Source organism: Microchirus variegatus (assembly GCF_963457635.1).
Source record: "Microchirus variegatus genome assembly, chromosome: 4".
Taxonomy (NCBI): Eukaryota; Metazoa; Chordata; class Actinopteri; order Pleuronectiformes; family Soleidae; genus Microchirus; species Microchirus variegatus.
In genome coordinates this window covers 16,241,570-16,254,291 of record NC_139805.1, presented here as the reverse complement: position 1 = coordinate 16,254,291, position 12,722 = coordinate 16,241,570, and the positions used below count along the sequence as shown (strand labels likewise).

The window sequence follows — 12,722 nt, the reverse complement described above, 5'->3', positions numbered from 1 at the left end:
CTGCTGCTGCTGGAGCAGCGCTGACAGGAGGCGGATCTCATTCTCATGCAGGAGGGGTTGGTTTAACTTCGAAATTCTTCTTCCACGACGCGCACTTTATTAAGTTAGAATCACAAATTTAGATGGAACTGGGAATTAAGATGTCAGTTTGATTTTTTCGGGGGGTGGGTGGGGGGTAGGGGGATCAGTTTGTTTGCAGTTTGTTTCTAAAACATTGTTCTGCCTGTTGCACTTTGACTTGACCACGGTTCATTCGTTTGGTTTCACTCGAAGCTCTGCTGCCCTCTGTCCGCAACAAAGTGGCACACAATGCAAACTGAAATCTTGTATTTATTTTACACTTTAAGGCACATTTAATAGCTTCCTTCTTCCCCCTCCATCACAATTTTCCCATAATGTGCATATATTTACAGAAAGTGGTGTATGAAAAGTTATTGTAAGGCACGTGATGGTGCCATATACAGGTTTGACAATCACACAGAAACAAAACAAAGTTACACCCATGTCCTGATACCAAATTAATAATTGTGTCTGTGATTCGTAGAATTACATTTCCTTTCATTAAATACTTTTTAAAATGTATACACATTACATCAGCTACCATCAAATTTATACATACTCTAAAATCCTCACAACCAAGAAATTTAAATCAAGCACAACTTCTCTATAATTAAAGAAAATCAGTTACTAAAGTGCTGCTGCATTTTATGTAGGGCTGGGTATTGATTTACATGTTTCCATTAAGGGGTCAACATCTTTATCTGGACTTCAGGCATGAGTTCCTGAAATATATTTTTCTCTACTCATTTTATTTATCCAACTTTAAAAAAAGACATTACACATTAGGGTGAATTTTAAATTACTTTTAACTGAACAACGTCTCACACTGATTCCGTGAAAAAAGATGTTCTTGACAGAACTTCACTCACTAAACAAGAGCCTCTCACAATACAGCTCAGACACACTAACACACATTTTAATGAGCCTCTCCAACACTGATGAGATTATTTCCTTCAGCAACACAATATTACGTCAAATTACAACACATTTTTGCTCTTAGGGGACACGATACCCAGTCGATACCACTGTAGTTTGATACCCAGCCCTAGTTTTATCAAACATTTTCAATGATCCACAGAGATATGAGACAATATCCCAAGGCATAATTATGTCCACTTGATGCCTTCATTTATTGCAACCTTAAAAAGAGTAAGAAACCTTTGGGTTGTTAACACCACTTCACTACCTGCTAAGACATGACAGAGTGATTATTTATGTGCCCCAGCATCCCTCATATTCTATCCTTTCCTCTGCTGCCACAGGAAGGATGAGGTGAGAAATACGGCTCCACAGTCCACCGTACTTATCAAGGTCCATCCTGTCAAAAGACACAGGGCGGCTATGAGAGAGGAACTTCTTCTTAAGGTGGTCGTCCACCATCTCCTCCACAAAGTTCAAAGGAATCTTGCCGGGAATCTCTTCTTCCTCCAGCAGCACCGTAAAGATTAGTACAGTCCCCTTATACGCCGCATTCTCGTGGTCACAGTAGCGATAGAAAATGAGCGTGGAGCCTGGAGGCAGCTCCTCAAAGCGGTGAATGACAGCAACGGGTTTGTCCCCCTCGAAAGCTCCTTGCAACTTGCTGTCAATGTCCAGTTTGACCTGGTCGCTGTCCTGGCTGGATGTGCCGGCTCCATCGATGTGGAGGACAGAGGCGTTGACGGCAAAAGAGAAAGCAGAGGCCAGGCTCTGAGCCAGGCAGTGCAGCGTCCTCTCGCCTCTGAGGCCCGCAGTTAGGATGAGATTTACAGGTGCTGTGGGCTGAGCTGTCTGGAGGTGCCTCTTCAGGTGGATCTTGCTCCTTTTCCAGAGCTCAGCACGCTGATGAGGGAACCAAGTCTTTACTTTGTCCATCTGCCTGAGGAGGATGTCTACGTTGTTTATCTGAGGTGGAGACTCAGGCTGATGGGGAGTCATCAGGAAGACAGCAACAACAATCGCTAAAACCACTGGAATCAGGAATATTACATGTTCTGTGAAGAGAAGAGCACACATTTTGTCTTAATCAGTATTTTATTATGAATTTTCGATCAAAACGAACAGGAGGAGATAGAAGATAAAGACAAAGATTACCTCTAAGGAATCTAGTAACAACTGTAAATGTGGATTCAGCTGCCTCTTGGATAATGGGGCCAATGTTTTCAACATCTTGTCTCTGTACATGTTCCTCCTCATTCTCTTCCTCCTCCTCTGGGTCTTTCTTCGCTGAGGAATCGGGCTCTGGGCTTCTTCCATTATCTTAGGGGACAACACACATTAACAGAAATATAAAAAAATAAACAAAACGACAACACCACAGCTACAAATGTGTGATCACTAAAATTCTTCCCATTTAATGCATGAATTATGTATTAAACTGGAACAGAGTGGATATGAATACATCGGATACAATTGGACAGTTGAACCCAAAAGCTCAATTAATAATATAAAGGAGGAACAGTCATTATAATTTCAGAAAACAAGTTAGACTCACCGCCTCCAGCTCCAACAGCTGATGATTCCTGAACGAGACTCACTTTGGGTTGATCTCCTTGGTCATTCGCTTCATCACCCAGGGATGTTAAACCAGTTGTTTCTGTCTCTTTCTTCTGCCCAGTGAGGTTGCTTACTACAAAAAAATAAATGGACTTTAGCTCTGTCATGAGTGGCTCTACAAAACACGAACACGTGTAAATTAAAATCGATGCTACTCGCTGTAATTGTTCATTCGGACAAACATGAAACAGACAAACAAAGTCCCTTTTTTTGTTATGTAAAAAAATAATAATTTATATAATTTATAACATTGATCATTTCTATTAATAGAAATTATAGTTCTGAATTATATGTCATAAGAACTTTACAGGGAAAAACTCACAAGGAATCTCAGGTTTTATGGTTGGCTGCAACGTTGCGCTCAACTCTTTGTTGTGATCACCATCATCATTACTGTCTTTAGCCTGAGGAGTGGTCGTGCTGTCTTCATGTAGAGGAGATCCTTTGATAAGCACAGTCTCGTCGTCTTCAGGTGAACCACTGCCTGTAATAAAAAATGGCAAATGAAGTGTCATCCAGGGTATAGTCTGACTGAAGCGGTTTCAGTTTTCAGTTTTCAAGAAAATATTTTTATTTCTGCTTCAGTCTTCAGATATGGTTCATGGTCACAATAACTTCAACATATGGTATCCTCTACCAAACAAGTAAATAACAAAAGATTATTAAGATTATGTTACTTACTTGTATCATCAGTCTGATCTGTGGTTTCACTGTTATCAATGTTGCTCTCTTCTGTTGTTGTTGTTGTTGTTGTTGGACAGTTGAACCCAAAAGCTCAATTAATAATATAAAGGAGGAACAGTCATTATAATTTCAGAAAACAAGTTAGACTCACCCCCTCCAGCTCCAACAGCTGATGATTCCTGAACGAGACTCACTTTGGGTTGATCTCCTTGGTCATTCACTTCATCACCCAGGGATGTTAAACCAGTTGTTTCTGTCTCTTTCTTCTGCCCAGTGAGGTTTCTTACTACAAAAAAATAAATGGACTTTAGCTCTGTCATGAGTGGCTCTACAAAACACAAACACGTGTAAAAATCGATGCTACTCGCTGTAATTGTTCATTCGGACAAACATGAAACAGACAAACAAAATCCCTTTTTTTGTTATGTAAAAAATAATAATTTATATAATTTATAACATTGATAATTTCTATTAATAGAAATTATAGTTCTGAATTATTTGTCATAAGAACTTTACAAGGAAAAACTCACAAGGAATCTCAGGTTTTATGGTTGGCTGCAATGTTGCGCTCAACTCTTTGTTGTGATCACCATCGTCATTACTGTCTTTAGCCTGAGGAGTGGTCGTGCTGTCTTCATGTAGAGGAGATCCTTTGATAAGCACAGTCTCGTCGTCTTCAGGTGAACCACTGCCTGTAATAAAAAATGGCAAATGAAGTGTCATCCAGGGTATAGTCTGACTGAAGCGGTTTCAGTTTTCAGTTTTCAAGAAAATATTTTTATTTCTGCTTCAGTCTTCAGATATGGTTCATGGTCACAATAACTTCAACATATGGTATCCTCTACCAAACAAGTAAATAACAAAAGATTATTAAGATTATGTTACTTACTTGTATCATCAGTCTGATCTGTGGTTTCGCTGTTATCAATGTTGCTCTCTTCTGTTGTTGTTGTTGTTGTTGTCATCAATGAAGAAGCTAAATCTGGTTGGGCGACAGAAGATGTGTAATGTATTAAATACGTATTGCGCATCGAGGAAACGAATAATATAATATCGATATTATGACTCGTATCACTTAATGGAATAATATTACTATACTATTGACCTTGCTTGAATTGTTTACCTCCTGAGTGTTCACTCTCCTCCTGTTGGTGCTCTTTACCTGGGTCATGTTGGACTTTACTGGTATCTGTAGGAAAAAGCAGAGAAAATATTTTGTGTTCAATACACACTCCACGGTAGTTTAGTTGTTCTTACTGTACAGCCACAGCTCCTCATTCCCAGATGGGCCACATATTTTGATATATGATTTGTGCAAGTGTTCAGGAAAATGCAGGATGAGTTTTGCAGCAAGATGATAAACAATGACTATTAAGAGCGACTGCTTTGATTTTCGATCTCAACGGGTACTAGTCAGCACTTGTTGCAACTCAGGTTTGCAAAAGACCATCTCTTTCAAACTGTCAAACTTTGAAGATGATGGGCTACAGCAGTAGAGGACCACACCGGATGCCACTCCTGACACTATATTAAATATCCTGTGTACCTAATTATGTGGCCAGTGAGTTATATGGAATCTATTCCAGTACCTGTTGGCAGCTGCTGACGAGTATCAGAGTCTTCCTCTCCCGTTCCTTTGCGTGGAGCCACTTCATTCATGATGGTTGATTGGATGTTTTCAAAGCTGGTACAAAACAAATGCAACGTTTGATGCAACAGGGCATGTAACATCTGATAGTATACCATTCCATTTCGGCAAATGGTCAGAGTCCTCATTGAACTGCTGATGTGGCCCGATTTATCATGACAATCAATCTCTCGGTGTTGTTTTCACTTCTCAAGTGTTCAGTAACCACTGTCAACTATAAAGTTGAGGTTAAATGACAATATTTCGCAAGAAAACTCGCCCGACAAACTATTAACATGCATAATATGTGAACTGCTGGTTAACTAACAAGCTAGCAGAAGGTTGTGTGACAGACAATTTAAGCTAGCTAGCGGTTAGCAAAACAATAGTCTCCATATCCGTTGATTTGTGTTATCGTCCAGTTAGAACAATATATACAGATAAATACACGTGTTTACCAGGGAATTCGTCGATCATATCGCCACTGGAAACGTCCTTTGTGTAGTTTCCTTGTCACCCCTGTGTTTTCGCGCAGACACACTCCGATCGCATTATTCGGGCGGAACCTTCAGTCCTGCCCTTGTTTCCGATTAGATAGTTTCCGGTCAGTGGTGCCGTACCGTCCGGTCTCAAAATCTCTCCGTTCACGGGATGTATTTACTTGTACTATGTAACTCGTGTTTTTAGTGTCACAACGTCGAGTTACAATTACACATGGATGCAAATATTTCTGAGAATAAGGACCCTCGTCCCCTGAGGAGATCGACGAGACACTCCTCCAGTAACAAAGGTAAGTGTCGGGGAGCTTAGCCGTCGAGCTAGCTCACCCAAAGTTTACTAACAAAACCACCATGTGTAGCTTTACTTTGTACGTGTAGTCATTTTGTGTTTCAATTAGTTGACATGATATGTATGACTTATTCACATTTCATCATCTTCCTTCTGTAGCATCGGGTTTTGAGGTGACCGCTCGGGGGCCACTGAAGAGAACACAGAGGAGCTCAGGTAACAAAGCTCCTGTTGCAGCCGTCAATGGTTCCAGAGAAAAGGAGGAGGATGGGTCAGAGGACGAAGGTGAGATGCTCTTCTTAACCTCGATGTTTAAGTAACATAGCCCCGAGAATGTGTGGGTTAGGCAGAGTGTCATCCACTCACTCAATAGTGCCTAGCACATAAGGGATTACAAGACACTGTATTTTAGCTATAAATGTGCTATAGAAAAAAGTGACGTTTAGTATGCCAAGGTTTGTGTTTTATTACCTTTGACACTGTGATGACGACAATGATACAGTGATGTAAAAATGACAGCTTCTGAAATGATGCAGGCAATATTTGGCCTATTTGCCTCATAAATTAGTAATAATGAGGATATCTGTCATGCTGTGAGTCAAGTGATAAGTGTCAGTGTAGTGTTTTAATGATACTAATCTCATAAGCGCATCATTAATCACTAATTAGACAAAGCTCCTGTTGCAGCCGTCAATGGTTCCAGAGAAAAGGAGGAGGATGGGTCAGAGGACGAAGGTGAGATGCTCTTCTTAACAGTACATATTTATTGTTTTTTTCTTTACAGCAAGTGTTAAATGTAAAAATCTAACGTGTGTACTATGTAACTTAAACATCGAGGCAGTTGAGCTTTTGTTTTTCTATTGTAATTTGACAAAAAGCTTTTGGGATGACCTTTGGTTCTGGTAAACAAATAAGATAAACTTTACCTTCATTGAAGACGACATAATATATGAAAAATGAACGTACGACAGTGACCTTTAATGTTTAAAACAGTTTTTGTATGACACATTTAAAACATTGCGGGGGAATGTCTGCCAGATTTTCGGAAACATGGTACCCTACCAATACACCGGTCTTAAACTGTTCATCCATCTTCTACCGCTCCACGTGAAGGTCGTGGTGGGTTGCTGGTGTCAATCCCAGCTGGCATAGGGCGAAAGGCGGGGCACACCCTGGACAGGTGACCAGTCCATCACAGGGCCACAGAGACAAACAATCATCCACTCTCACATTCACACCTACGGTCAATTTAGGGTGCTCAATTTGCCATATAGACCATAAAAATGGTCTATTATAACATAAATGGACAAAGTGTATGGTATGAGAGAGAGAGAGAGAGTGAGTGAGTGAGGGTTAGCTAACCTTGGCTGAAGTCTCCCATTTTGCCTCCCTGATCGGGAGAAAAGTATCCGTATGTCTGTCATGGTCGGTTGGCATCTCCACTCCAAACCCTTGTTTTGCTTCTCCTCTGGTCAATATGTTTATGAATGGGGTTGTGAGGCTTTTTAGGTTTGGTAACATTTAGCATCTCTGGCGCTATATACCATCTAGTGTGCCAAAAGTGCTGTGGCATTGTTGTTCCTGGAATCTGTTGGAGTCCCTCTCCTAGTTTGGAGGTTACAACCCCTAGAGTTCATATCACCGGGGCCACAGTTGCCTTTAATCCCCACATATTCTTTAGCTCCTCTCTTAGCTTTTGGTATTTCTCAAGCTTCTCGTGACCTGCTGAGTAATCGTGTATTACTCAGCAGGTCATCGTTAGAGGCCATCTTCTTGTGGATGTTAATTGTTTCATTATAGTTCATAGTATAGATTGAAATGTAAAACAGAGGTACAATGCTGCCCTCCTAAGAAATCACAAGGAGAACACTGAACAAATGCTAGAAAAAGAGCTATTGGATACCAAATACCTATAGAAGAAAAGACCTTGTAAGTCTCATAATATAAATCTTAAATCTGTTGTTCACCAGGACTAAATTAATTGCAGCTCAGAGTTCTAATAAGCAGTCCCTTCTCATGTGTAAGTAATCAAGCACATATCAAAGCAAAGATAAAAGGACAACATTGAACAAAGGATAGAAAAAAATGAGGCATTGATTACGCGATACATAAAGAAGACCCTTTTCAGATACTATGCCACCAACCAACAACCATGCCTAAAAACAGTAAAGTGTCTCAGTCTACAAAGCCCAAGAGGCAGACGAGGCAAGCGTCTCGGCGTACAGCAATCCGTGATGAAAGTGCCGGTCCTCAGATCAGTAAGTTGATCATTGAGTCTGTAGATCCTCCGTCTTCTCCTCATTAACAGTGTGAATAGGACAGAGATGAATCTGTATCAAGATCGTAACCACAGAGTGAAACCAGTTTAATTTTCTTCCCATTATGTGATGTCAGCTTTCTGTGTTTCTAATGCATCTGCTCTGAAAGGTATGCCTGTCAGTGATACGTTTAATAATGTGTTAACTGATATAAACTGTCTAACACTCTGGAAATAAAAGAAAGGAGATAAATGCTTTCAAAAAAGAAAAGTGCCTCAAATCAAAGATTTAAAAAAAAGGAAAGAAAGGGGAAAATATGCTTCAAATGAAAATGTATAAGGGAAAAAAATGAAATATTCGGGAAACATTCTGAAACGGCAATACTATGCCAACCGCTTCCACAGCATTTCTAAAATTAGACAAACGTACAAGTATTACATAAACAGTCTTGAAACCAAACAGAAGAACGAAGAGTCTGTCGAAAGTGTATTTTTTCAGCAGAAACAAATATAGTATTTTACCAACCCTTAAAGAGAAAATGTGATTTTTGCAAGGAAATAATCAGCACCTCTTCAAGTAGCCAGTGTGTTGTCCGTTTAATTTTATTGAGTGTATTTGTCACTAATGTAACTGAAAGTCTCCCTGGACAATTACCGTAATTACCTGCTGTTTCATGGCATCATCAAACTCGGTTGTGTGTTATTGTTTCTGATTGAGAGATGCCTTGCAGCAGAAATTAGTGTTGCAGAGTGTTGACCTTTTCCTGCAATTTTCCTCCCACAGGACATAAATCAGCAAGGCAGTTCAAAGACAGGCATGGAGAAAAATAATAATGGAGAATAATTGTCTCCAGTTTAGACGAGATATTCGGTGCTGAAGACTCCGAGAATGTGTGGGTTAGGCAGAGTGTCATCCACTCACTCAATAGTGCCTAGCACATAAGGGATTATAAGACACTGTATTTTAGCTATAAATGTGCTATAGAAAAAAGTGACGTTTAAAAAAAAAAAAAAAAACGATGTAATTATTTAATTCCCTCCTCCACAGAGTGCCCGAGCAAAAAGAGGCGACTGGAGAAAGCAAGAGCAGTCGGCAGCCGTGGTGATGGGAATGAGATGGAGGTTCAGGAGTCGGCTGAAAATATGATGAAAAATACAGACCTGGAAGTGGACTCACCCATGGAGGATTTATCACATGACACTTGTCCACCCATAGTATGCCAAGGTTTGTGTTTTATTACCTTTGACACTGTGATGACGACAATGATACAGTGATGTAAAAATGACAGCTTCTGAAATGATGCAGGCAATATTTGGCCTATTTGCCTCATAAATTAGTAATAATGAGGATATCCGTCATGCTGTGAGTCAAGTGATAAGTGTCAGTGTAGTGTTTTAATGATACTAATCTCATAAGCGCATCATTAATCACTAATTAGATGTGTTTTGTTTTTTTTATCCTGCTGCTGTTGTGTGTGTGAGCACTATCAAATAACAGATGCACCATGAGTTGTGGACATTTTAAAACAATTTTTCACACCAGTTACATGGATTTTCACAGGATTTGCCACTGTGAATTTCCCTGTGTTAGAAACAGGCGCTGCTGGAGAAGTCACATTAATCCCCTCGGTAGTGCTCATTGAACGCTGCCAACCCTGTGCTGTAATTAAAGATGCAGATGTGAAGAAAACAACAACAGGTATGAAAATGCAGTGAATGTATTGTGTATGGTAATGATTACATTAAGGGGGGTGGGATAATACAGTTGTCCTAATCTGGTTTGTTTGTGTTCAGAAAAACCACCAACCAAAAAAACACCACCTTCCACCAAGCCTGTAGCACCAGCCAGGCCACTGCCAAACAGGCAAGATGCTCCGGTCCAGGTCTCCAGCATACCTGAGCGCCAGATTTGGAGGACGTCCGTGACCAGTACAGCTGGTACTGTACACATTTTCATTCTTAATGCAGGTTTTTTTTCAAGAAAATTCCACTGATCACTTTTTAAAAAATGTATATTTCTACTTATTAGATTTGCTCACAGGGAAAGGCCTCAGCGCAAGTGTGTATCGATGGCCGGAGGATTCCACCACAGTTCACCACCGTTTAAATAACATTCCAATTAAAAAAGAACCTGTCAGGTCTAAGAAGCAAGGTATTACACTTTTAAATGAATTTTACTCTTGACATAATGCAATGTAATTCTTGATTGTATGTGACAATGCATGAATGAGCTTTTCTCTTCCAGAACAGGTAAAAAAAAACAAAGTCATCAAGACAACCTCTGGATATTCCTCTCGAGGTGATTATGCTATATTTACACCAGAAGATACGTTGTCTACATTATTTGCAGTACTAAGTTTGCTTAATGTCCTTTCAGGTTTTATGTGGTATTTATGTCGTGTGGTTCTGCTGGTGCTGCTAAGTTCTGCTGTCTTGTTGGCGGTCAAGAAAATCCCTCTCCACCATGGAGATCGTGGAAGTCATTCAACCAGTGCCGTGAAGCTAGACATGTTTGCAGATCAGTTGTCTCTTCTTGAAACTCAATTCCCAAGTCAGCGGTCTGACTTGTGGAAGCGAAGCAAAATTCACCTGGAAAAGCACCTCAGAACAGCCCATCCCACTGAGCCGGTGAGTCTGATCATTACCGCTGGCCGCAGGGCTGAGAGGACACTGCACTGCCTTGCTCAGAGCCTGGCTTCCTCTTTCTCCTCTGCCCTCAATGGCACGGTCCTCTACATTGATGGAGCCAGCAGAGCTGGCCAGGACAGCGACATAGTAAAATTGGACATTGATAGCAAGCTAAAGAAAGCCTTTGAGGGTGATAAACCTGTTGCAGTCATTCATCGCCTTGAGGAACTGCCTCCGGGTTCCACCCTAATTTTTTATCGCTACTGCGACCATGAGAGTGCAGCATATAAGCGCGTGTTCCTGTTGTTTACTGTGCTACTGCCTCAGGACGAGCTGAGCAGTCAGCAGAGTATGAAGGATGTGGAGGAGATGGTCCAGGACTATGTCAAGGAGAGGTTTGTCAGCTCCAGCAGCCAAGCTTCCTTTAATGAGATGGACATTGACAAGTTCGGAGGTCTGTGGAGTCGCATCTCGCACCTCATCTTGCCTGTGGTGTATGAGAAGGAAGTAGAGCAAAAAGGGTGCAGATGAGGCAAAGCTGGCAATTCGGAAAAGAGTCAGGATTCCATTTTGGATCATTTGACACTGAGCAGGACTTATAAGACACATGGAAGTTTGAAATATGTGTGTGCTGTGGTATTTCACATATAGACTTGATTTTAGTTATTTCAAATGGGTATTAATCGCTCTCTGTCAGAGAGATCTGATTCAGTTGAATTTTTTACAAGATGTTTATCACCGTTTTTAAACGCGTGTTCTTGTACAGGCTTTGCATAATGATAGAACAATGTCGTTGCAGCATCATTTTACTTCCAAAGAAGGGGATTCGGTACATAGTCTCAGTCTTGGAGAATTAACATTCAATAGGAAACATAGCACTTGGCTCAATCGCTTTTTAACAGACATTTCCAGGCTATAAATAGATTCTGTTGAATTGTTGGCAAATAGCTTTTTCTTTCTTTCTTTTGTAGACATTCACATTTTACTGTTATGTTTCCAGTCTCAGAGACGATTGATGGCTTGTTTTATATTTCAATGTGTACATTGATGTGTGTGTCACTTCATTCTTTTTGTGGATTGTTTGCCACTTAAAAAGTTCTACCAATTTAAACAAGAGTACTGGCTTTTAAAAAGGATATAATTATATTTTCTAGTTTTTGTTCTGTTTATTTCGTCAAACTACATTATTCACTGAAATGCTCTTGCAGTGTTTTCAACTTTAAGTCACAGGTTCTGAATTATTACAAATGCTTTGAGTAAATATCACAAAATGTGCCTTAAACACCCGTGGGGGGAAATCAGGCATGAATTAAAAAGCACTGAAACACTCGTTCATAGTCATGTGACCGTATTCAAACATGCTTACTTGCTGATAGTTCGACTTTGTAATTTGTAAATTTGAATTTGAAAATGATATCTCTCATTCCTCTTATGTTGATATTCTGTGATGAATTTTGCGTCGCTCATGAGGGCCTGGATATTTTCAATAAAGATTATTTTGATACAAGACAATGTATTTAGTTGTCTTAACCATAATTGCTTGCTTTATGTATGTGCTTGTATACATTTGGAACAATGTTGACTTGGCGAGTTGTGAGTCAGGAGAATTGTCTCTGCTCAGAAATGTGGGCGTAGTTAAAGGAATGTTCTAAACACACGTCAAAGGAATCTCCCACTCATATCAACATCTATGAAAGGCATAACATGCACTTTGGACTCATACCCTATTTCTTCTACCTTATAAATTAACCTTGTGTCCTAATAAACATGTCTGTGACATGCTTTGGTCAAAATAACATAAGAATGAAGCAGCACAGCAGTTCAATCACCCTGCCAAAACAGCCCTGTTCAGAACACTGTTATGTAGTGTCTCACCTTAAAAAAAAAACTAAACCTAAGGGACAGGAAATGACATCAGCCACAGAGGCTATGGAGCTAACAGCAGTTAGCATTTGGAAAAGTGATCATTTGCAGGCTCTAGCAGGCACATTGCCGTCATACATAACATGTATCCACTGGACAGATAAATGCTAGAAGTTTGTGTAGAACTCTGTGCTGCACTGTGGAGCCAAGAATTTCCGCCGACTACCGGTTTTCAGATACCGCTGCCCTTGCCAGCACACTCGCGTGTTTTACGGACAA

General features: G+C 40.3%; 2 protein-coding genes across 3 annotated transcripts; one reads left to right on the top strand and one right to left on the bottom strand.

The window, feature by feature from the left end:
- Window positions 1-376: 376 nt before the first annotated feature.
- LOC310925608 (uncharacterized protein) lies at window positions 377-5,419 on the bottom strand. Its single transcript, XM_083887590.1, has 11 exons — window positions 5,365-5,419; window positions 4,869-4,963; window positions 4,403-4,468; window positions 4,169-4,261; window positions 3,810-3,971; window positions 3,431-3,565; window positions 3,277-3,327; window positions 2,918-3,079; window positions 2,534-2,668; window positions 2,134-2,298; window positions 377-2,033 (listed from the first exon to the last, which is right to left on the bottom strand). The coding sequence occupies exons 2-11, from the start codon at window positions 4,936-4,938 to the stop codon at window positions 1,273-1,275; spliced, it is 1,800 nt and encodes a 599-aa protein (XP_083743716.1). The 5' UTR covers window positions 4,939-4,963; window positions 5,365-5,419; the 3' UTR covers window positions 377-1,272.
- A 134-nt stretch (window positions 5,420-5,553) lies between these two features.
- Window positions 5,554-11,989, top strand: LOC310925609 (torsin-1A-interacting protein 2-like). 2 transcript variants are annotated; one of them, XM_083887592.1, is made up of 9 exons: window positions 5,554-5,696; window positions 5,855-5,980; window positions 6,383-6,430; window positions 9,001-9,177; window positions 9,544-9,651; window positions 9,747-9,890; window positions 9,982-10,104; window positions 10,198-10,251; window positions 10,330-11,989. In XM_083887592.1, the coding sequence occupies exons 1-9, from the start codon at window positions 5,621-5,623 to the stop codon at window positions 11,109-11,111; spliced, it is 1,638 nt and encodes a 545-aa protein (XP_083743718.1). In that variant the 5' UTR covers window positions 5,554-5,620; the 3' UTR covers window positions 11,112-11,989. The 2 variants fall into 2 exon arrangements, with proteins under 2 accessions (XP_083743718.1, XP_083743717.1); XM_083887591.1 differs by having other exon boundaries at window positions 9,514-9,651.
- The last annotated feature ends 733 nt before the right edge of the window (window positions 11,990-12,722 follow it).

Coding starts and splice junctions, on each gene's coding strand:
- LOC310925608 (XM_083887590.1), bottom strand. CDS start 4,938: ATGAATGAAGTGGCTCCACGCAAAGGAACGGGAGAGGAAGACTCTGAT. Junction 3,972..4,168: donor AGATCAGACTGATGATACAA/GTAAGTAACATA, acceptor TTTTTATTACAG/GCAGTGGTTCACCTGAAGAC. Junction 3,080..3,276: donor AGATCAGACTGATGATACAA/GTAAGTAACATA, acceptor TTTTTATTACAG/GCAGTGGTTCACCTGAAGAC.
- LOC310925609 (XM_083887591.1), top strand. CDS start 5,621: ATGGATGCAAATATTTCTGAGAATAAGGACCCTCGTCCCCTGAGGAGA. Junction 5,981..6,382: donor GGATGGGTCAGAGGACGAAG/GTGAGATGCTCT, acceptor CTCCTGTTGCAG/CCGTCAATGGTTCCAGAGAA. Junction 9,891..9,981: donor GTCCGTGACCAGTACAGCTG/GTACTGTACACA, acceptor TCTACTTATTAG/ATTTGCTCACAGGGAAAGGC.